At 38.2% G+C, this 25,052-nt stretch overlaps 1 protein-coding gene across 9 annotated transcripts in view; it reads left to right on the forward strand.

Moving 5' to 3' along the window:
- Positions 1 to 19,211: 19,211 nt before the first annotated feature.
- The window catches only part of PLEKHA5 (pleckstrin homology domain containing A5), a 238,676-nt gene continuing 232,835 nt past the window's right edge, over positions 19,212 to 25,052 (forward strand). For all 9 annotated transcript variants that reach the window (XM_081249187.1, XM_081249183.1, XM_081249188.1 and 6 more), the window contains exons 1-3: positions 19,212 to 19,453; positions 19,603 to 19,682; positions 21,990 to 22,047. In XM_081249187.1, coding sequence (XP_081105313.1) covers positions 19,362 to 19,453; positions 19,603 to 19,682; positions 21,990 to 22,047 — 230 coding nt within the window. In that variant the 5' untranslated portion in view covers positions 19,212 to 19,361. The remainder of the gene's footprint in view (positions 19,454 to 19,602; positions 19,683 to 21,989; positions 22,048 to 25,052) is intronic.

The following is a 25,052-nucleotide window of genomic DNA, read 5'->3' on the forward strand; positions in this document are numbered from 1 at the left end:
CTTTAGGACCCTTTTCTGCTTACCATCTTCCTCCACTTTATAAGCATTATTTATTCCTGAAAATTTTCTCCTTGGATTAGTTCTTTAAAAAAAAAGAGAGAGAGATAAAATGGTATATAATGTTATATTAGTTTCAGGTGTACAAGAAAATAATTTGATATTTGTATATACTAGAAAGTTATCACCACAATAAGTCTAGTTTCCATACATCACCAGGCAAATGACTCCCTTTAGCCCACTCTCCAACGCATTTCCCCTCTGATAACCACCAATCTGTTCTCTGATTGAGTTTTGTTTGGTTTTGTTTGGGGTTTTTTGTTTTGTTTTGTTTTTAGATTCCACTTATAAGTGAAATCATACAGTATTTGTTTTTCTCTGGCTGACTAATTTCTCTTAACATAACATCCTCTAGGTTCATCCAGGTTGTCCAAATGAGAAGATTTCCTTCTTTTTATGGCTGAGTTATATTCCATTGTATATATATACCACATCTTTATCCATTTGACTATTGCTGGACATTTAGGTTGCTTTCACAACCTATTGTAAATAGTACTGCAATGACATAGGGGCGCATATATCTTTTCAAATTAGTGTTTTCATTTTCTTTGGAAAAATACCCAGAAGTGGGATTGCTGGATCATATGGTAGGTCTATTTTTAATTTTTTGAGGAACTTCCATAGTGTCTGCACCAATTTACTTTTCCACCAACAGTGCATGAGTTTTTTCTCCATATCCTCTCCAACACTTGTTATTTCTTTCTTTCTTTTTTTTTTTGATAATAGCCATTCTAACAGATATGAGATGATATCTCATTGAGGTTTTGATCTACATTTCCTGGGTGATTAGTGATGTTGAACCTTTTTCCTTATGCCTTTTGGCCATCTGTATGTCATCTTTGGAAAAATGTCGATTTAAGGACTTCCCTGGTGGCACAGTGGTTAAGAATCTGTCTGCCAATTCAGGGGACACGGGTTCGATCCCTGGTCCAGGAAGAGCCTACATGCTGTGGAGCATCTAATCCCGTGCACCACAAATACTGAGCCTGCACTCTAGAGCCTGCAAGCCACACTACTGAGCCTGTGTACCACAACTACTGAAACCCACACGCCTAGAGCCCATGCTCTGCAACAAGAGAAGCCACCACAATGAGAAGCCCATGCACAACAATGAAGACCCAATGCAGCCAAAAATAAATAAATAAATAAATTTATTTTTAAAAAAGAAAAATGTTTATTTAGATTACCTGCCTGTGTTTTAATTGTGTTGTTTGGGGACTTCCCTGGTGGTTCAGTGGTTAGGACTCTGCGCTCTCACTGCCAAGGGCTCTGGTTCAATCCCTGGTCAGGGAACTAAGATCCCACAAGGTGTGTGCCAAACACACACACAAAAAAACCCAAAAACAAAAACAAAGCAAGCAACAAAAAAAACCCTGTGTTGTTTGTCTTTGTTATTGAGTTGTATGAGCTGTTTATGTAATTTGGATATTAACACCTCATTGGATATTTGATTTCAAATATTTTCTCTCATTCAGTAGGTTGCCTTTTCATTTTGCTGATGACTTCCTTTGCTGTGCAGAAGCTGTTTACTTTGATGTAATACCACTTGTTTAATTTTGCTTTTGTTGCCTTTACTTTTGGAGTCAGATTAAAAATTCAACATCAAGACTGATGTCAAGGAGCTTATCATCTATGTTTTCTTCTAGGAGTTTTACAGTTTCAGGTCTTTCATTAAAGTTTTCAATCCATTTTGAGTTAATTTTTGTGTATGGTATAAGATAGTGGTCTAGTTTCATTCTTTTGCATGTGGCTGTCCAGTTTTCCCAGCACCATTTACTGAAGAAACTGCCCCTTCCCCATTTTGTATTCTTGCCTCCTTTGTCATAAATTAACTAACCACTTATGTGTGGGTTTATTACTGGGCTTCCATTCTGTTCTGTTGAACTATGTGTCTGTCTTTATGCCAATACTATTCACTTTTGATTTCTATAGCTTTACAATATAGTTTGAAATCAAGACTTTGTCTTTCTCAAGATTGCTTTGGCTTTTTGGTGTCTTTTGTGGTTCCATACAAATTTTTAAATTATTTGTTCTAGTTCTGTGAAAAGTGCCTTTGGAATTTTGATAGAAATTGCATGGAATCAGGAAGCATGTTGTTCAGTCTCCACGTGTGTGTGTGTTTTTTCCAGTTTTCTTTCTGTAATTGATTTCTAGTTTTATACCATTGTGCTTGGAAAAGTTGCTTGATATGATTTCAGTCTTCTTTAATTCACTGAGATTTGTTTTCTGGTCTGACATGTGATCTATCCTGGAGAATGTTCCATGTGTAGTCAAGAAGAATGTGTACTCTGTTCATTCGCCTTTCCCCATCTTTTATATTTTACATATTTTTATTTTGTGTTTCCCTTAACCAATTACTGTAGTTATGGTTAATTTTACTACTTTTGTCTTTTAACCGTCACACTAGCTTTATAAGTGGTTAACCTACTACCTTTACTTTCATATGTTTTCATATGAGATTTTACTTTCATATGTTTTCATATGAAATTTTACTTTCATATGTTTTCTTGTTTTAGTTAGTGCCTTTTTTTTCAGCTTAACGAGGTCCCTTTAACATTTCTTTTCAGGCTGATTTAGTGGTGATGAACTCCTTTAGCTTTTGTTTGTCTGAAAAAAATCTCTCTCTCCTTCAATTCTGAACGATAGCCTTGCTAGGTAGAGTATTCTTGATTGGAAGTTTTTTGTTTTTTTGTTTTTTTTCCTTTCAGCACTTTGAATATAGCATGCCACTCCTCTGGTTTGCAAAGTTTCTGCTGAAAATCAGCTTATAGTCTCCTGGGGGTTCCATTGTACGTAGAAAGTTCTGTTTCTTCTTACCATCTTCCCCTACTTTATGATCATTATTTATCCCTGAAAAGTTTCTCCTTGCATTCGTTCTTTTAAGTTGAAAAAATATCACTAATTTTAATCGGTGTTCTATGAGCTGCAATTCCCCAAACCAAAAAGCAACATGTTTTAAAGCAAAATTTATTTCTCCTATATTCTCTAGATCCATGTTTTAGAAAGAGGGATTTCGCAAAATTCACAGGTAGTCCTTAGAACTAAACTGGGGCCAAGGAGGAAGCTCGGAAGGAGGCAGGATAGGAGAAGAGGTAAAACTACACTGAGGCCAAAAAGGACCATGAGCTCTGAGAGCTGTGAAGTGAAGAGAGAAGAAAGATACAGTGATGCTAAAAAAGGGATTTTAGTTGTTATTTGATTTGTTTTTGTGTTTTGCCAGGGAAAACTAAAGGGAGAAGAAACTATCATAGATATAATTCTTAACTCATAAACTCAATCTAACTGCATTGTAACAAAGTTGGTCAAGTAAATGATTACAACAAATGCTACAAGAAGTGTTGTGGGTTTCAGAGAATTCACAGAAGACCAGTACTGAACAAAATTTTTTGAATATTTTCTGGAATAAGAAAGTATGTTTTAAGCTATAGAGAATAGATTTTTGTGATTATTTTAGTGGTTGTCACTCTTAAGGAAAAGTAATTTTACCACCATCTTTATCTTTGAAGAGTGTACTAAACCAACCTTATGTATCAAATACTAAGAGATATAGTAGTTCCTAAACTATTTTCCTTGCAAATCTGGGGCACAGAGCAGGTATGGCAACTAGGATCAAAGGATTACATATATTTTTCCCATAGTCAGTGGACACTAGAAGTATAACAATTATGAATACCAACTTTTGAAAGTAAAAAAAAAATTGTTGAGATCCACTAGTACAAAATATTTAGATGATATTTACAGACAAAAACAAAAGCAAAAAGATAGAAAATGGGATTTTAGAGTAAAGGAATGACCAGGTCCAATGAAATAGACTTTTTTAGGCAGCACACTCTTGTGACTTATCCAACTCCTTTTAGTAGTGTGTTGCCTTCAGTATTGTTCTAAAGGAATTGTCCTCTTAGATAGAATTTTGTTATTCTGAAGTTATAAGCTTTTCGCCAAAAATAATTACTATTAACATTTTCTTATAATCCTCTAGATATTTTTCTCTGCATATTTTTCCTTATAAAATTGGGGTTTTAAAATGGCACCAGATTATTCATATTATTTTTTCAGCTTTTTTGAAGTATAATTGACAAAATTAAAGATATTTAAAGTGTACAACATATAAGTTATGAAAAACAGAGTCTCTGGCGAATGGTGACACTAAACACACACTAAGTAACAAGTACAGCAGCCAAAAGTCAATTATTCGATTTGGGTGAATTTTTCAAAGCATAACCCCATCAGGTTAATTAACACATCCATCACTTCATATATTTATCACTTTTTTTTGGTAAAAACATTTAAGTTTTACTCTCAACAAATTTCAATTATACAATACAGTGTTATCAACTACAGTCACTATGTTATATGTTAGATCCTCAGAACTTATTCATTCTTTCATCTTGAAACTGAACATTTGTACCCTTTTACCAACCTCTCCCTACCCCCTCATCCCCCCAACCCCAGCCCCTGGCAACCACTTTTCTAGTCTCTGTTTCTCTGAGTTCAACTTTTTTTCATATTATTTTTGTGTGTGCATTTCTGGCTTCTGTAATTTTATAATTTTTAAAGTTGCCTTTTCACTTCACAAAATATAATTATTATAAAAAGTTTTTTCCCTATACAGTTACAAATATAAAATGTTACCAAGTGAGGTTCTAAATGAACCCTTGTCCTAGGTATTTTTATGGATAGGGTCTGGTAGATCCATCCCTATGACAGTGCTCTGGGTGAATTGATTCTAACTTTCCTATCTAGACATTAAAAAACAGAGTCTCATCTGTACTCCCATGTTGACTTAAGCATTATTCACAGCAGCCAAGGTACGGAAATGTAATAGGGAAGAACAAATCTGACTCCATGTTGGATCTGTTCCTTTTACTGTAAACTTCATGCTCTGTTGCCTGTGCTTAGTCATGCGGCCTCTGTACCTTTTGTAAAACAAAGTTGCCTGTGGCCTGAAATATACAGGATAGCACATTCTCAAAGCTCTGAACTTTAAGAGTATAACACCTTTCCATTCATATAGAGATAAAAAGTTGCATAACAGAGAATAACATTTGTTTTGTTGGAGGTTTACAGGAGCATCGTGACCTGACCTACATGGACAGCTGCAAGAACAAAGGATTCCAACAACAAGAAGTTTGCAACAACTAACCATGTCCCTCCCTCACCTGGCCTCTAAAGATGCTTTGTGGAAACCCTTTGGGAAGTTTGGGGTTTTTTGTGCACGAGCCACCCATCTCCTTGTGTGGCCCTGTAATAAATCTTTCTCTGCTCAAAAAAAAAAAAAAAAAAGAACATAGTCTCTGGCAAATGGTGACACTAAACACACACTAAATAACAAGTACAACAGCCAAAAGTCAATTATTCCATTTGGATGAATTTTTCTAAGAGCATCTATCCAGTAATACACCCACTCCTTCCTTTACCATACACAATTATACATAAATATCTTTAGTGTAGTTACAGAATATTGGTATTCTGATTCCAAATTGACTTCTATTTGTTATAATTTAGCTAAAATCCAGTTTTTCATGAATAAAATGAATCTGTCTCTAAATTCTAAGTTTAGATAATTTATCAAGTGTATTGTAGAGTCAATTTATACTTTAGTTGGGAGATTAGATTATATGACCTGTAAGAATTCTTTCAACTGTAAGGGAAATATTTCAATTCACCCAAGTTTATGATGGACATTTAGTTTAGTCTATCATGAGGTTTTATATATGAACCTTAATTATTAATTTTTCCCAATGGTAAAATATGGAATTGCTATGCTTCTCTAGGCATTTAAGAAAATGTAGATTTTCATAGTTAAAAACAGGTGAAAAAAAATTTTGTTTTATTATAAAAACAAAATATACTCAATAAAGAACTATTAGCAAATACAATGAAATGAGTTTCTAAAGAAAAAACTAATTACTAAAAGTTAATCACTGCTAACATTTAAGTATGTGTCCTTCCTTGCTTTTCTAGTTATAAACAGACAGCGAGTTATATATTACAAACATTTTCCCATGTTAATAGTCCTCTAAAACCATGTTGTTAAAGACCATGTATTAACAGCATAGGTATACCAAAATGTCCCTAACAAAACCCAAATTCTTGGGCATTTATGAGAAAAAAAAATCACTGTGATGAACAACTCTGTACATATAACTTTGCCCACATTTCTTATTATTGTCTTAGGATAAATTCCAAGAAGTATTATTTCTGGGCCAAAGAGTATACCCATTTTAAGACATTTGTCAAATATGACCAAGTTGCCTCCAGAAAATTAATACCTATTCACCTCTCAGTGGTAGTATATGAGCATTCCACCTTCCCTACAACCTCTGTAAAAATGGATTTTTCCCCCTTAAATTCTTTTTCTGCACCCAGTGTTAAGTAGTACTTAAGGAAAGAAATTGTCTTATAATTGTTCCCTTGATTCTCAATACAGTGCCTGCCATATAGTCTGCATTCAAGAAATATTTATTAAATTAAAGAAAGAATGAATCAATATATATGATTCTAAGCTAAACATGAGGTGAATATGGAAAAATAATAGAATGTAGAGGAAAAAAAGAAAAACTAAATTAGGAATCAGGAGGCTAGTTCCTCTCCTAACCAGTTTCATCATATCAGGCAAATAATTTAACCTGTCCAACCTCTTCTCAGGACTGGCTTCATGGACATGCATCGCTTACAGTCACATAGGGGCGTGCCCTCAGAGAGAGCTTCTGATTTGTTTAATGCTCTGCTGTCGCCATCTTGAAACGCCTAAAAATTTTTGAACAAGGGCCAAACATTTCCATTGATGCAAACTGTGTAGCTGGTCCTGCCTCTACCTCCTCATCTGTAAAACATGATTAAAAAAATGAGGCCCATTCAAGCCACAGCAATTGTGATGCGATAAGTTCTTCCTGAATACTACCCACGAGGCTACTGTTTAGGTATGTAGATATCTTGAAACAATTTTGAGAGTCATTCTGATTGCTTGATGGAGATCCTTTGTTCTGTGAATCACTCAGCCCTTTTCTCTAACCCGTCTCTGTCAGTGGTTTCCTCCAGCCTCTCTCTTCTGAATCAGCTGCATTATTGCACTGGATTATACTGTATTTACACCTGCAGTACTGCAGCTCTTAACTTTTTAGGATGAAGGGACTGGGAAAGAGAAAGTTACTCCTGATGATAAATTCCTCTGGTGCGAAAAGAAAGAATTATCCAGTATAATTTTCTATAATGAGGGTATTGAGCAGAAAAAAAAAGAAAAACTTTGAAAAATCAATTTGGGCTTCGAAACTTTAACTCGCAGATAATCCAAATCATGGAATAGTATGGTTCCTTTCTTTCTTTCTTCCCTGCTGCCTTCTTTTCTTCTTTCCTTTATTCCTCCCTCTCTCCCTCCCTCCTTTCTTTCCTTCCTTCCTTTCTTCTTTCCTCCCTTCCTTCCTTCCTTCTATTTCTAAAAGCAATTCATCTCCACCCCCAAATTAAGTATCATTTCATAGACGAAAATTCTCATATACAACTCTTTCAGAAGGGAACAAAACTCCTGCTCCAGTTTTATTTTGGAGTAGTCATTTTGAAACTAAGTGATGGACTATAGAGGAAAAATCACTGGAAGTTGCCCAGAGATGGGAACAGCATGCAAATTACTACTAATTTAAATTACCTTCCTTTCTTCTCCACTCTAGAAAAATGCCATTTTTATTTTAAAACATTTATATCTGAGCAGTTCAAGCTATTTCAAGATGTTATCTGTTTCAACACGCATAATGAAATGTGGTGGGTAAATATTCCGCCATTTTACAGAGAGATGGAAAGTGAAAACAACCGGCCCAAAGTGACACAAGGCTGAGATCTCTGAGCCTAATGTTCTTTGCTGCATCTCAAAATATTTAATAAAGCACACTCCCGTTAATGAACTGGAACCATTTGGAAGCATTTTTTTAATGTTTCCTAAAATGTTTACTCTTAAGACTTCATTATACGTAAAACAAACTAGATGATATAAATCTACTTGACAGCTTGGTCTTGCCCCTAATAAGTAGTGCTTTTCTACAAAGCATATGTTTAGGAGAATGCTGATGATACTGGCATGGTTGGTATTCTGAGCCTCTCCCTGAGACCTGGCTAGACAGAACACAAACGTAATGTAACACATGTCCATCAGTGCATAGTTCGCAAAGACACCTATCTTGGTCCAAGTTTTCTGTCAATTTTGCTCTTTGTTTGCAATAATGTGAAAACACATTGGCAATGTGTAGTCGTAGGGAGTAAAGTAGTATGACTATTTGAAAGGTTAACTAACTTTTAACTGTTATAGTTCAAATTAAGATGTCAAAGAACTTGTCTAATTCCCAGAATGAATTAAAGTGGCTTCTGTAAGGGCCTGCCTCACTCTCAGGAAATAACAACGTAAGCAAAGAGACCACCTGGTTCATCTAAAAAAGTCATTAGGTGTTATTCAGGCATAAGGCAAACTTTGTGTAAGTAATTTTGATGTGTGTGTGGAGATTCACACATTCATTCTTTCATTCTTTCAAAAAGCTATTATCTGACATGTACTAGGCAGTGTTTGATAAGGTAGATACACACACTACTACTTATCTGATGATACATCAGATAAGATTAGGTTGAGCTGAGAGCAGCAGCAGATTTCCCCCTCCCCCCAAACATCACTAGCTTAATCAAGATAGAATTTAATTTCTCCCCCACTTGTAAGTCTGAAGGAAGCAGTTTAGAGTTGTTATGTTGGCGCTGCTGCCTGAAGTCCTTAGGGACCCAGGCTACATCCAGGTGTCTGCTCTGCATCCCTTGGGTGTGGCCTTTCTCTACTTCTTCCCAGATGGAGGTACAGCCATCCCATCCACACCCCAAGCAACAGATTGAAGAAGAGGAAATAAGAACCAAGTATTTGCCAACCATCTTTTAAGGAAATTTCCCATAATCTGCCATACATTTCTCTTTTTACATCCTACTCACCAAAACCCAACCAAAGAGCTCATATCTAAGTTAAAGGGTGCTTGGGAAATATGTCTTTAGTTCATGCATCCATGTACCCAACAAAGAAAATCAGGGGGTATCTAAGAGGGGAGAAGAGATGTCGGGGAAATTATCGATTTCTGCCATGCGTGGCCCCAAACCTCTTGTACCTAATACTCTAATAGAGCTAAAGGAGGGAGGAAGAGGGGCAGAGTCAGCTTACACTATAATTTACCAATTTCAAGATACTCTTCTCCCAAGGCAATAGAAATAAAACCAAAACTAAACAAATGGGACCTAATCAAACTTACAAGCTTTTGCACAGCAAAGGAAACCATAAACAAAACAAAAAGACAACCTACAGAATGGGAGAAAATATTTGCAATCAATGCAACTGACAAGGGCTTAATTTCCAAAATATACACACAGCTCATACGAGTCAACAACAAAAAAACAAACAACCCAATCAAAAAATGGGGAGAAGACCTAAAGAGACATTTCTACAAAGAAGAAATACAGATGGCCAATAGGCACATGAAAAGATGCTCAACATCACTAATTATTAGAGAAATGCAAATCAAAACTACAATAAGGTACCACCTCACGCTGGTCAGAATGGCCATCATTAAAAAGTTTACAAATAACAAATGCTGGAGAGGGTGTGGAGAAAAGGGAACCCTCCTACACTGTTGGTGGGAATGTAAGTTGGTGCAGCCAATGTGAAAAACAGTATGGAGGTTTCTCAGAAAACAAAAAATAGAATTACCATATGATCCAGCAATCCCACTCCTGGGCATATATCCAGACAAAACTATAATTCAAAAAGATACATGCACCCCTATGTTCACAGCAGCACTATTTACAATAGCCAAGACATGGAAACAACCTAAATATCCATTGGCAGATAAATGGATAAAGAAGATGTGGTACATATATACAATGGAATAATACTCAGCCATAAAAAAGAATGAAATAATGCCATTTGCACCAACATGGATGCAACTAGAGGTTATCATACTAAGTGAAGTAAGTCAGAAAGAGAAAGACAAATACCGCTTATATGTGGAATCTAAAATATGACACAAATGAACCTATCTATGAAGCAGAAACAGAATCAGGGACATACAGAATAGACTGGTGGTTTGCCAAGCGGGAGAGGGTTGGGAGAGGGAAGGATTAGGAGTTTGGGATTAGCAGATGCAAATATATAGAATGGATAAACAACAGGTCCTACTGTATAGCACAGGGAACTATATTCAATATCCTGTGATAAACCATAATGGAAAAGAATATGAAAAAGAAAGTATATATATATGTATAACTGAGTCACTTTGCTATACGACAGTAATTAACACAACACTGTAAATCAACTATACTTCAATTTAAAGAACTATTAAAAAAAAGAAATCTTTGTAGAGGTAGTGTTATTTAACAACATAACTCAGGTAACAATTTCTCCAGGAAGGCCACCTCCACCCATGGTTGCAAGATGGATGTCCTTTTTACAAGCTCTCTTCCATCTTGTGCAGTATCTATCATAACATTTATTACCAATATGATATTTGTTTATCTCTTCTCCACTCCCTCCCACCCCAAGTTGATTGTAACGCCTTGAGGGCCATAACCTGAATTTGTATTCTTTCTATTCCCAAGTATCCCTAGCCTAGGATGTGACATACATTATTAGATTCAAGAAAAGTGTCTATTACTTAAATTGGATAAATAAATAAACTGCAGATAGAGGCTCTCTAATCAAATATAACAAAGCTAGTTACCATAGAGTAGTAGTATAAACAGAATTTCTCCAGCTATCAAAATATTTAGCACCAAACTTTTTGCTTATGAACAGAAGCGATTCTTTTATTTTCATCAATATTTAGAATATCATCTAATCGTCTGAGCATGTTAAATATTGTTGACAAACTTAGAACTCATTGCATTTTGTTGATGATGAATGTTATGACAATTATAAAAATTTAAAAATCACCCTATTATCAAGATTGCCCCCCCAAAAAACTCTCTTAAAATACTTTAGTAGAAAACATGAAGAACTATTTCTATCTTCTCTATACAAATGATAAAGCTGGGCTCAGAATGACACAAGTGGAAATAGACTAACACACATGCCTCTAACCAACATTGTTTCTTAGGTTTATACCCTATACAATTCTAGTGGGGCAGGCCTCCAGCAGACGACAAGACTGTCGCCAAAATGGATTCCATGGCTCAGTCTCTCCTTCCCTCTGTTACCCATACACAACTTTGAAAAAAGAGAAATTTCAGCTGATATGATTTTTTTAAAGCCTTTTTCATTTCGGACCTATTCATCTCCTATGTAATTATTCATAATTTTTTCTTGATTTTCTTAGGTCAAACATGCATGTTCTAAAAAAAAATGCATGTTCTTCAAATCAGAAATTCAACTGTTGGGATACTTCTGAATTTACAGTTGCTTGGTTTTAAGATAAATGTATCCAAAATAGAAGAGCTTTGTTTAAAAGTCTCCAGTTTTTTTTTCCCATCGCACTGTACACTGTTATGTTATGATTCATTCAATTACTAAATATTTGTTGAATACTAACTATGTACAAGGCAGTGCCTATGATAATACAAAAATTTGCATTCACATTACATTTTCCTTAATTGGGACTATACAATACATTACAATTAGCTACAGGTATTCTATTTTAGGTTACTATTTATATAATTCTACATGTAACTGAAACATAGACAATAAGTTGGAAACTGAGGAAAATTGGTTAAAAATCAAATATATACATATACATGTATGTGTACATAATTTTCTATATAAGATATGAGTTGTTGGGGGAAAATTTCTTGCTTTAAGCAAGTAGTCACTCAAAATATTAAAGAAAAATTCTCTATTCAGAGAGTAAAACACTAATGATGAGGAAGAAAATGACTCCTCGTCTTTCTTTTTTACTCCTTGGGCTTAGGGCATGAGATCTGATAACTTTTATCACTTATAGCTATACACATAATTAGTGATTGTAAGTTTATTTGTTTTTTCCTCCAGTTCATTCAACCATCTGATTTTCTAAGTACTACATATTATTTTTTATCAATATTACTTTTTCTAGGAAGAACTTATATTCAAAAGAAGTTTCCATAGGGCCCTTTAACAAATTACAGACAATGCTGAATCCTTTCTGTCCTTCAATATCTCACTCAATAGAATTCAAATCTTAGTATTCTTTAAGCCAGGTAGACAGCTCTATAGAAAGCAGCTATTTTCATACATTGCTATGCTGGTCTTGGGCCCATGCCATTTTTTTCTCTTCTATATGGGATATTCTATGAAAAGCTAAAGAGAATGTTAAACCTAAGAAAGGAAAGAAACATGACTCACTGGCAAGTTGCAGTAATAAAAAACAGAACTAAGTATCAAATAAGGAGTGCTTCATAAAATATAGGGCACTATGTAAATATCAGTACCATTATTCAGTCACGTAAGCAAAGTTTATTGAATGCTAAGTGATAAAGATAAATAAAATGTTTTCATTTAGGAAGTTAGGGAGGAGAAAGAGATGTAGACTATGAGAACAATTCAGTAGAGGAGATACGGCAACATGGCGCAAGGAGCAGCTAGGTTGGCCCAAAGGAATCAGGGATGGTTTCCTAGTGAAAGGAAGTCTTGAGCTAAGAACATAAACATAAGTAGGGGTTTGTTAGGTAAACAGAGAAGAGGACATTCTAGGGAGAGAGAGTAGTGTGTACAGAGACTTGAAAGAGCTTGGCTTGTTCAGAGAACAGTAGGCTGCCCCATATGGTGACCATGTAGGTAGGCAGGGCTCAGATCAAGAAGGGTCTCCAATGCCAGGCAACAGCCTTTGGATTTGTCTTCTAAGTTTTCTGAACCACGAGAGGATTTTCTGCAAGAAAGGAACATAATCAGATCTGCATTTTTAAAAAGATCATTTTGGTAACGGTGATGAATGCTCATATTAGGATATGAGAAATGAGGAAGAGGGTAACTTGGTGATATATTTAATGAATAATTAATATAATTTATTAACTGACTGGTTGTGGGAGGATGAGTCTGAAGTTTCTGATGAATGAAGTTTCTGATGAATTTCTTAGTGAATGCTGGTACCATTCACTAAGAGGGGAACACACGGGGTGGTGCAAGTATTTGGAGGAAAAGTGACTTGTTTGGGAATGTTGAGCTTGAGTACTGGAGGACCACCCAGAAGGAATATTCCAGAAGGAACATGTCTAGAAGGAAATTTGATATATGGTAAGGAGAGAGGTCTAGGCTGGAAATAAGATTTAGGAATTATTATCCTATCAGGCAGTGGTTCTCAGACATTAGTGTATATAAAATCAACGAAGTGGCCGTTAGATGCCCATTCCTTGGTCTAATCTTCAGAGGCTCTGGTTGAATGGTCTAGGAGAGGCCCAGGAATCAATACTGAAATAAGCTTCCTGGTGACTGTGCTGCAGATGGTCTAGAGCAAAGAGCAGGAAGAGAACTACAAGGAAGTGGCAGCAAGAACCCCAAAAGTGGAAAGTTTCAAGGAGTGGAGGTGGTGACATGAATACAGCAGGGAGGTCAAGAAATGTTGGAGCTGAGGGCTTCCCTGCTGGCGCAGTGGTTGAGAGTCCGCCTGCCAATGCAGGGGACACGGGTTCATGCCCGGGTCTAGGAGGATCCCATGTGCCGTGGAGCAGCTGGGCCCGTGAGCCATGGCCGCTGAGCCTGCGCGTCCGGAGCCTGTGCTCCGCAACGGGAGAGGCCACAACAGTGAGAGGCCTGCGTACCGCAAAAAAAAAAAAAAAAGAAATGTTGGAGCTGAAAGCATCCACTCGACTTGGCAGCCTTCAGGGGAGACACTGGTGACTCAGAAGAGCAGGTGCAGTGACGTGGTGAGAGCAGACACTGGCTGCAGTAGGTAGAGAGTAACTGCAGGTAAGGAAGAGACCTAGTGAATGAAGCTTGGCTAGGAAGGGAATCCCTCATGGACAGAATTTGAAATCTAATGTCCAAAGGACCAGGTTCAAGCCCTAAGGTTGCCACTTAATGGCTAGATTATATAATATCTTCATGGAGCCCATTTTCTTATTTATACTATGTTAATAATGTCTATGTACAGAGCCATATGTACAAGTTAAATATAATACTGCATGTGAAAGAACTTTGCAAATTGCCCTTCCAAATTTTTCTATTAGCAAACCATTTGAGTAGCAGAAAATCCTAAACAGTTATATACAGCAGACATCTTACTTGTGTCTGTCCACTGCGACAAAACATCCCTACCTTCAGCTATTGGAGTGTTCACCCCATGAAAGCAGAGGACTTTAGAGCAAAAAAGAATCATACGTAATGTCCTAAATAGACCAATGCCCTTACTTTACACATGAGAATCCAGAGGTGTGAGACAGGAATGAAGGTTAAATGATTTATTCAAAGTCATACACTAATTCATGGCAAAGACGGGCATAAATTCAGCCAGACTCCTGACTCACTCTAGCCAGCCCCCTCCGCCTGCATAATAACATACTTCTTTTAATTCTCCACCATTTAAATTTTGGTCTTTCTCTTTAACAGCAAAGAGAGAAGAAGGTGATTGAAGCTTTGCTGACCGGGATAAAGGAAGAGGTGTTTAATTTGACCAAGTCCAGAGGTTCAGAGGTAAGTTCCTTGAATACATTTTTGATATCCATCCCTCTGAGTCTCCAAGCCTTGAAGCAGATGCCAACTCAGTCTAGAATCTCAGCTGTAGTAGAGGGATCAGCCAGCAGCAGGGTTACTAGTGCTGCTACATATTTCTTTCAATTAATCCCCGTTTATAATTGAAGAGCTCCCCAAAACAGTAACATTAAAAGACTGCAGTTCGAGATAGGCCTTGAGTGGTTCATGAGACACCCTTAGAAAGCAAATGCTAGAGAAGGTTTGCTTCTATCAGAAGGATAGAGATGCTACTTCCACACTATACTTAAATATGTACATCTCCATCTTCCTTTCTAAGCCTCCCAGAGCAGGCCAAGACTTTTGATTCCTCTCACCTAGCAGAATGGCATATATAGTAGGGATCTATAGTAGGGATCATATATAGTAGGCATCATATATAGAAGGGATCCTATAGATGGTTATTGAATGAATGAGTGAAATAGTTTCATCCATAACTCTCTATCAGTTTACTCCTTAACAGAAGAATCCCTAATAAATTGACTTCTGAATATTATTTTTCTTCCCTTAGATCCTCAATCTCCATCTTTTCTGCCTAGATTTCCACTAAGCTAATTGTAACCTCCATTTTGCCCTTCCTCACAACTTTTCCTGATACATAACACTCTATAGTTGGCCAGTTAAAGGAACTGTTTACAATATTCTTTATTTTGTGAACTAATAATGTAAAAAATATATAAGGTAACACAAATATAGTTGGAAAGACAACCTAACCAAAGTCACAAAACTTTGTTGGTAGATTTGAACAAACATTAATGTGCATGAATGAGAACTGTTTCTTGATAGTAAAGAAGAAATTTCTCTCTAGAGCCTCTTGCTCTCTTTCCAGAGCTTACGCTTTTATCATTTCCTTTAAAAGGGGGAAAAACTTGATTTGCTGTTTTCTAAGATGTCACTTTGTTCTCTTTCCTTTCACATATTTTAAGAAACTTCTCTTTGAGTTTTTCTTGTCACAGTGTGTATTTATTCTGTTATATTTGAACTGGAAGCTCTTTAGGACAAGGATTGTCCTCTATATATGGAAGGAGCGATGTTTACTTTTAGTGCTCAGTACTTTTAAACCTCTTCTTTTTTTCAGAGAAGGTGCACTAATCATAGGCTAATACACCTCAGAAAGGTAGATCATGATGTATGAAATGGAATAGTTTCATAAGACAGAAAATAAAAAAATACAATAAAATGCAGAGGTTAGATATGAGTTTAGGTCTGAATCAGTTATTGAAGAGGTACAGAGTGATAAAAAGGGAATATGTTACTGGGAAATAACTGTTGGGAGGTCAAAGCACTGGGAAGAAAATGAAATTCAATAACCATCTAAGTACTGACTCAAGGTTGGGAAGGATTCAGTGATGGGGAAGACATGATTCTTCGCCTCCTGCAGTGAAGAAAACACACATGTACACGCAACTAGAAAGCAAAGCGGACCTGCATAAGGCGACAAAGAAACAGAGAAAGGACATTCTAGGAAAATTTAAAGAACAATACAGCTTTACTCATTAAGGGTGAAAATTATTCAGAGTGCCTCACATTCTGATGTATGAAGCTGCTTTTATTGGTTCCCGGAAGTCAGGAGGGCTATTATTTTCCCAAATCAGGAGCACTTTGTATACGCCTCATTTTGTATATTGTCACTAAGTTTTTTATTTACTGCCTTTCCTAAATTTTGGGACACATGGAATTGTACTTAAGATTTTAGGTTACTATTTAAGCACAGCAAATGTGATTTCATAAGATACACATTTTTATTAAGTGAATATCACTTTTTGAAATATGCCTTGCATTAATGGATCTTGTAAATCAAAGATTCACAACTAAAAGGAATATATAGTAGGGATCCTATAGATGGTTATTGAATGAATGGGTGAAACATATGACAACATATGGTCCACTTTACTTCTCAGCAGTATTTGTCAAAAAGTCAAATGCTATCGCTGGACTAACAGGTACTAGAATTCTAAAGTTATTATGATATTAAAGAGTCACTTTAGATTTTTCAGTCTGTAACGATAGTACAATATAAAGTCAATAGCTCTTGATTTTCTTGCTATGTTACATCCTGTGACCACTGACGGTAATGTGAAACATTTCCTGCTATTCACTGATTAAAAAAACCCACATTTTTCCAGAGACTGGGCAGGAGATAAGATGTCAAGAAGTAATGAAATGAAAGAGGATAATGCAAAGGAACCAAAAAGAGAAAAACATTAAAGTGATGTTATTTTTTTCCCCTGTGTATGCAGATGGACAGGAAAATTATAGCAGTAATTGCAGACTCCTTTTCACCAAAGACAGAATGGCCTTGGGGAATTAGAGTATGAGAGAAAAAGTCCAGTGAAACTACATTCTCATCCAGGCTCCACCTGAGTTGCTGGATTTGGCCAACATCATTTACCCTTCTGTGCCTTAGTTTCTATAACTGTTGAAAAAGATTTTTTTTTTAAACAACAGATATTTATTTTCTTTATTTCTTGCTCCTTTAAAAAAAATTATATTGGATTAGTTGATTAACAGTGTTGTGTTAGTTGCAGGAGTACAGCAAAGTGATTCAGTTATACATATACATGTATCTATTCCTTTTCAAAATGTTTTCCCATCTAGGTTATTACAGAACACTGAGCAGCATTGTGCTATACAGTAGGTCCTTGTTGGTTATATAAATATATTTTATTTATTTATTTTTTAACATCTTTATTGGAGTATAATTGCTTTACAATGGTGTGTTAGTTTCTGCTTTATAACAAAGTGAATCAGCTATACATATACATATATCCCCATATCCCCTCCCTCCTGCATCTCCTTCCCACCCTCCCTACTCCACCCCTCTAGGTGGTCACAAAGCACCAAGCTGATCTCCCTGTGCTATGTGGCTGCTTCCCACTAGCTGTTTTATGTTTGGTAGTGTATATATGTCCATGCCACTCTCTCACTTCATACCAGTTTACCATCCCCCTCCCCGTGTCCTCAAGTCCATTCTCTACGTCTGTGTCTTTATTCCTGTCCTGCCCCTAGGTTCTTCAGAACTTTTTTTTTTTTGGGATTCCATATATATGTGTTAGCATATGGTATTTGTTTTTCTCTTTCTGACTTACTTCACTCTGTATGACAGACTCTAGGTCCATCCACCTCACTACAACTAACTCAATTTCGTTTCTTTTTATGGCTGAGTAATATTCCATTGTATATATGTGCCACATCTTCTTTATCCATTTATCTGTCTATGGACACTTAGGTTGCTTCCATGTCCTGGCTATTGTAAATAGAGCTGCAATGAACATTGTGGTACATGACTCTTTGAAAAAGATTATTTGCCTCTTTAGTGATTGGGAAGATAATTCTTTAGGGGCCCCAAAAAGTGGTCAGAAAAAGGTGCTATGAGAAAACCAAGTAGTACTATTATTATTGAGCTGTGTATCCTGTTGGCATGAGTCATCTTGGGGCAAAGACACAGAAGCAATTCCAAGTGTGGCTGAGCATCAGAGACAATTAAAAGGAGGCCAGTGCACTAAGCGGGTGTTAAGGTAGATTTTAGTTGCATTGAAATCTGCCCTTTACTCGTTCAAAAAAACCAAAGCAGGGGGGCACTTTTAAAATAAGTAGAGCAATGTGATTATACAAATAGACTTTCGAAATATTAAAGCCAGTCTGAATCCATGGTTTGCCACTTAGTACTATGACCTTGGCAAGTTTCTTTAAACTTCATTTTCCCCATGTGTATAATAACATCTATAGGGCTATTGTAGGGCCTTAAAAACGTACAGGGTTACAAGGACTCAAGAAAGTTAACTATTATTGTAATTTATAGGAGATAGAAGAAAGTAGAAATTCAGATTGATAAATAAGTGAATCTTTTAAAAAAGTAAGAGAAAAAGACAGGTTTGTATTTTATAAAACATATGATTCAAGGGGTCTAGGGAGAGGCAAACTTGTTTTGTCAAGTCTGAATCCACCCCTATTTCATGAGTCTACCGCAACCCGTCAAACCTATGATATCTCGCACACAAAACACAAACAGGAAAAACCTTCCGTGTGCTTCAACAAAAACAGCTTGCCATTTTAAAGCCACCTATATATATATATATTTTTTTTTTGTTAGTTTGTTTGTTTGAAAAATCTCTTGGATACCCAATAGCTCTTTTAAAACAAAGCTCAGATGCTGTGTCTCTGTTGTTTTAAAGAGAGAGCAATCAGAGGAGCGCGGATTACCTCCCTTTGAATCTCCCTGGGGGCTGGGAAGCCTTCAGGCAAAGCCCGGGGGGCAGGACGCTTTTTTTTTTTTTTTAAATCGATCTCGGAACCTTCGCTCTGGCGGCGGGGGCGGGGGTGGGGCGGGGGGGGGAGGGGTCTGGCCGCGGGGCGCGGCGCCGCTCACCCATCCCCCCCGAGCGCGCGGCTGGGCGGCCGGCCGGCGGCCGCGGAAGATGCGGAGGGGCGGCGCCGCGGGCCCTACCCAGCCCGGGCGGCGGGGCGGGCGCCGCCCGAGGCGGTAGGGCGCGCGCGGGGGCGCGCCGGGCCGGGGAGGCGCGCTCCGGCCGCGCTCGCTCCGCGCTCCCTCCGCTGGTTCGCTCGCTCGCTCCCTCCTCCCTCAGCAGCCTCGGCGGCAGCAGGAGAAGGCGGCGGCGGCGGCTGGGGATCAGACATGGCGGCGGATCTGAACCTGGAGTGGATCTGCTCCCTGCCCCGCTCCTGGACTTACGGGATCACCCGGGGCGGCCGAGTCTTCTTCATCAAGTAAAGAGCTGGGGACGGCGCGGGGGCCCGGAGGGGGCGGGAGGCTGGCGACAGAGGGGAGCGAGCCGGGTCGGTGCCTCTCCGGCCCCCTCGGCTCCTCCCGCGCCCCCACTCACGCCCCGTCTCGGCCCCTTCTCTCACCCCTGCAGCGAGGAGGCGAAGAGCACCACCTGGCTGCACCCCGTCACCGGCGAGGCCGTGGTCACCGGGCACCGGCGGCAGAGCACAGGTAACCCCGAGCCCGGCCGGGCCCGAGCGGAGTTGGGTTTCGCCGGGAGGAGGCTGCAGAGCCCTGGCCGCCCACCTCCAGCCGGCAACCTGCCCCGAGCCGCCGTCCCCGGGAGGCGGCGAGGTGGGGCGGAGGCCGGCGGGCGGGGGCGGCCGCAGGTAGAGGCGCCGGGGGACTTCCCTCGAGTCTCCGGACGCCCCTCTCCTCCGCCTTTGATGGCCACTAGCCCACGGCGCCCTCTGCCCCATCCCAACCTGCTCTTCCTCCACGCCCCTGGGTGGCCCACTCCCCTCCCCCGGGAAACCTGGGATCCTGAGTTTTTCCTCCCGCGGCCACTCCTGAGTCCTCCGAGCGCCCCCCGGGCCCCCCACCTCACCCCCCTTTCAACCTTTAGGAAGTCCTTTCCCACTCCCCTCCTGCAGCCCGGGACCCTGCCTCTCGTCTGCCGGGAGAATGTGTCCACATCCTCCCCCTCCTCCCCGGGAGCTGCCTCCCTCCTCCTGTGCGGCTTCCTCCTCCGAGGTGGGACTTGTGGGTAGGTGGCTGTTGGAGGAGGAGGAGGAGAGGAGTTTGGGGGTGCTTCGATCCTCTCCGCGACAGAGCGGCTTGGGAAATCAGCACGCTTTCCCTCGTGCCCCCGGAGGAGCAGCCGGGGCCGGGGCAGGCATTTGCAGCTGCAGTTGCTGGCCAGCCAGATTCGAAGTCCCCGGCGGCGGCACCGAGGTCGCACACACGGCCAGGAGGCTGTGGGCGTGCTGGGAGGTGTCCTGCGTGTGGGCACTGGTGCCGTAATAGGAGAGGGTCGCCGGCGAAGCATATCTTCCTGGTGCCTTGGGTAGCTTGTTTGAATGCTGCATGTGAGTTGAGCTGGAGGAGAGCTGATTGGAGCTTCAGTGCTGGTCTGGCTTTCTTTTGTCATTCTTTGTGTACATTCTTGAAACTTGTTTGTCTTTGAAACGTAACATGTGTTCTCTTCCTGGCCTGCCTCTGTTTCGGGTGATTGGAAAGGCTTGAGAGCAGTTTGGGTGGAAGGTGAGGCCGGCTTCAGAAGTCTGTAGAGCTTGCCCTCCGGGATACTTCTCCAACTCTGAGATTCTCTCTTAAAGTTGCCAGGATATTGAACAAGCCTGCCTTCTCTATTAAATTCTGGAGTTCAGCGAAGTGACTAATATCTCTAAATTTGCAAAAAGGTGGAGGAGGAAGGGGAAAGCTGGTATAGCAAGCATGATGAGGTTACATTTTTAAGGCATTTCTGACTAATACGGCGTCATATTTCTTAACTCCCCATGTCGTCTTTGACTTGAATGTACATTTCAGTGTTTTGCATACGTAAGTCAACTTTGATGGCCTCTTTGCCTTATGGATAGTAACAGGTTTGTGTCACAAGAGATAATATGATATTTATTTAGCCTAATCGTCTCGTGGAATTATTCCATGATTATTTTGGCTATGTGAAATATAAATCTTTATCCTATTTACCCCCAAGGATTTGATAACATTCACACCTCAGAAAATTTTATTATATGATTTCAGGTTAATTTTATTTTTGAGAGATGATCTTGATTTTTCTCTGGTTTGGTTTACTTTGACTTTGTACACACATCATCGGTTTTTTATTTCAGAGCGGTTTTTTGGTTAAATCCAAGACACTGGTCGTTTGTAAGTAATATGTAGCACAGAATGGTGCCATCCTTCACCTGCATTATTGCCAGGTTTATTACTTGAAACTTCACGTCTCTTAAAGTCAGGTCTGTAGAAACACACATGTATGTATAAGTATGTGATTTCAGATTTCTTTCCCCCTAATTAAGTACTTAGGAAGTTCTTTCTCATCAGTGACACTTCCTGGATGGATTCACTTATGTAGCTGAAAGATATGGTCTTACATAGACACAACATACCTAGGAAGAAGTGGGTGTTACCTTTTACGCATAGTCTTTTTCTTTGGTTTTGGGGGAGTTTTTGGCCTACCGTTCAAGGGTACTTACCTAGGATTACAAGGCATCCCTTTGCTTTTTTGGCTGCCAGGGCGTAGTTCCTCTCCACTCTGATCAAAGTGTATAATTATGTCAGATAACCTCTAATATTGTTGATACTTTTCTGGTGGCTTTACATTTGAATTGCCATTTTCCCAAAAATGATATTATATCTGAGTTTTATTACCAGTCTAATGCTTTTTAGGGGGGTTACAAACCTACTTAATAAATAAAAATAGCTGATCATGAAAAGGAATAATTAAAATGGTTTGAAACTTACTGTGCTGTTCTATAGAAGTAATACTAATGGTGAAATGTATGTTTTTTTTAGATTTGCCTACTGGCTGGGAAGAAGCATATACTTTTGAAGGTGCAAGATACTATATAAAGTGAGTTTTTTTAATTATGATTTTTTTCCTTGGTAATTCAAATGTGATTAACCTTTGGTTGTATGTCTCGGTATGATCATGATTTCTTAAGGTTTATTGTATTATATTGACTTTATGCTTTATGAGTGTTGGAATTTTGAGGTAAAAGATGACACTCTTAGTTTTCTTATGTTGTTTGCCTGGACCTTCATTGATTTGGCAGTTAGATCATTTATGGCCACAGTTACATTTTTGGTGCTTCTGTATATATTTTTGAGTGATAGAGCATTACAGTATTTTGTCTTTAGTATGTTACCTTTTTTTTTTCTTTTTAAGTGAATTCTGCTCATGTGTATTTTGACCAGAACTATTAATAAGTAGCAAAAGTGGTGTAAAGCTAGATTACCATTTGATGGACAATAACAGGACTGAAAGTAACAAATAAATAAGGAATATTTCACAAACATCTGTTGGAGCATTGTTTGTAATTTGCCTCAGTTTATTTAAATATATCTAAGTTTTAAAAATACATATCAAAAAAATACATATCGAAAGATTTTACTGGTAATTGTGTTTGAATAAAAAGGCTTTCAGTAGCACTTACAAGGGACAAATGACCAGTCCTAACGTTAAGTTAATTCTATAGAATATTGAAATAATTTTCTGTTCAGAGGAGTTAACTTGATAGTACTTGGAGACAAATACAATGTTTGAGGGCAATATTATATAGGAAAATTTTTTATCCCTCAAGGGAAAATAAAGGTGGTTTTATCTTCATTTTAAATTAGAAACTGTTTACTTAAGAGCTTGTTTTTGTTGTTTTAAAATTTTTTGTTTAATTTTAAGGAACTGACGCTTGAAAGAGAATGCTTAAATACAAGATTTGGTTGAAATGTCAATGGTTTAATAATAATAACAGGTACCTAGATAAAGACACCTCTGTTACATTGGGCCCAGTAAGGTATTTTGCTAAGTGCCATTTTAAAGATGATGCCGTACTTCACTAAATTATAATTACCTATATGGTTTTAACATTTTTTAGAATGATATTTGCATAAAATGTTAAGGGATATGTATAGTATTAGCTATGCTTCCTTTTTTGGATGTAGAAATAGAGAAAGCAGAACTAAGATACAGGAATGGAGTATAGTTTCATGATGTGGTCCTTCTCTGGATATGTTTAATTTACATCTTTTATTTGGAGATTGTGCTGTGCATTGTTAGATGGCCTAAAAAATAAAGGCATGAGTAAAGTGCAGAGTCACCAAGTATTTTTTCTAGCGGTTATTTTTATCCTGAATTAAACTGAGTTTGTATTGCCATGAAAAGGGATGCTTCTTTTTTTTTTTTTTGGACAAAGTATTGATATTTCTGAAGAAAGACAGTTTTTTTGGTGGAGTTCATTTATTTTTATCCAGTATAATTTTAACTACTGTACCTTAAGCCTAGCTGATCTACAGAATAGGAGTAACATTACAATTATCAATATTATTTAAATGTCAGTGAATGTGTACATCCTTAGACGAATGTTTGACAGTACAAAATGTTATTATTCTGTGTGGGCCAAATATGTATGTTTTAGTTTAGAAGCAAGCTGTTAGAAAGACTGAGTTTTCTTTTGTTTTACTAGCCGTTTTGATTAGAGTTGCTTGAGTGTCATGCCTAAGTAAGTTTCTCAGGCAAATGAGGACAATATTAAGAAAGTGGTAATAATTTTACTTTAACTCAGGATACATTTTTAAACTAGTGGGTTTTAATCATGTGGTATTGATAGCCAATCATTGTGTCCAAAAGTAGCAATAAAGAATTTATATTATGAAGGTAATTTGTTCTAAAATTGAGCATGTTTTAGAAATATACGCTCATTAAACTTCAAGTAAAATAACCATTGACAAATACATGATTTGCTGAATGTTGGGTGCTACTTCTTTTCCTTTGTGGGTTATATCAGAAGACTAATTTCTTTTAAGATTAGTTAAATCTCTAATGTGGGCTGAAATTTCCTAGAAATTTTTTACTTACTTGTGTTGTTATGAGCAATTAGGGATGCCTGATCATTCTAATATAATAGGGGCACTACTTTTTATCTTAAACTTCACAATTTACAGAGTGCTTTCACACATGTTACCACGTCTGAATCTCATTTTAATTGTGGATGTAGTCAGAAGAATTACTCTTTCCATTGTCACACCACATAATAAAACAACAGAAACATGCCTTTGGAATTTATGGTCTGCAAAGACAGCAAGATGAGAAACAGCAGGAACATGAACTATATTTAGAATGTTCAGAGTAGGAGAAAGGATAGGAGTCTTCAGTAGGAAAGTGATGACTGTTGGTGGATATATTTCTCATTGTTGGTTCTTTTTTAGATGAAGGAAGGAGGTTACTCTCAAATTATAAGAAAAACAGGTGATCTAGTGAGCAGGGTGAATTTTGTTCACAGGGGAAGAGGCAAGATGAAAGGCCAATAAAAGACACATTGACCATCTTGTTATTCCTAATCTTGCGTTCCTGGGAGGCTCCCAGAGCAAGAACGGAGACTGAAAGAACTTGAGTTGTTTCTACTTTAGTTCCCAAGTGAAGTACATTTAACTCTCAAATTATTTCTCTCCTGGACAAATGTTGGTGTTTGTTCAAAATGGCAGAAGAAGAATTTATCTTTGTACAGTATTTTGGTATCAACGACTGCATCCCTGTGGGCATTAAGGAGAAGAGCACGCTTGTGGGGAAGAGTTGGAAGGCAGGCCTTGACCCTCTAACACGTTGAAGCTCAGTCTTCCCGTCTTTAAATTAGGCTGGCTGGAAAAGACAACTTCTCAATTCCAGCCCACTTTCAAATTTCTTTGAATTTTATACTATCCTGGGAATTTACAGTATTCTACAAAATAATGAACTCAAGTGCCAAGAAGAGATAATGTGGGAAATGTGGAAAGTTACTTAGCTTTCCTATCCCAGTTAACTGTTTAATCTCCCTCTTTAAGCTTTGTGCAGATAACCGTAGATAAGTCTAAGCAGAGCCAGAG

Source organism: Mesoplodon bidens (genome assembly GCF_964165515.1).
Source record: "Mesoplodon bidens genome assembly, chromosome: 11".
NCBI classification, from domain to species: domain Eukaryota; kingdom Metazoa; phylum Chordata; class Mammalia; order Artiodactyla; family Ziphiidae; genus Mesoplodon; species Mesoplodon bidens.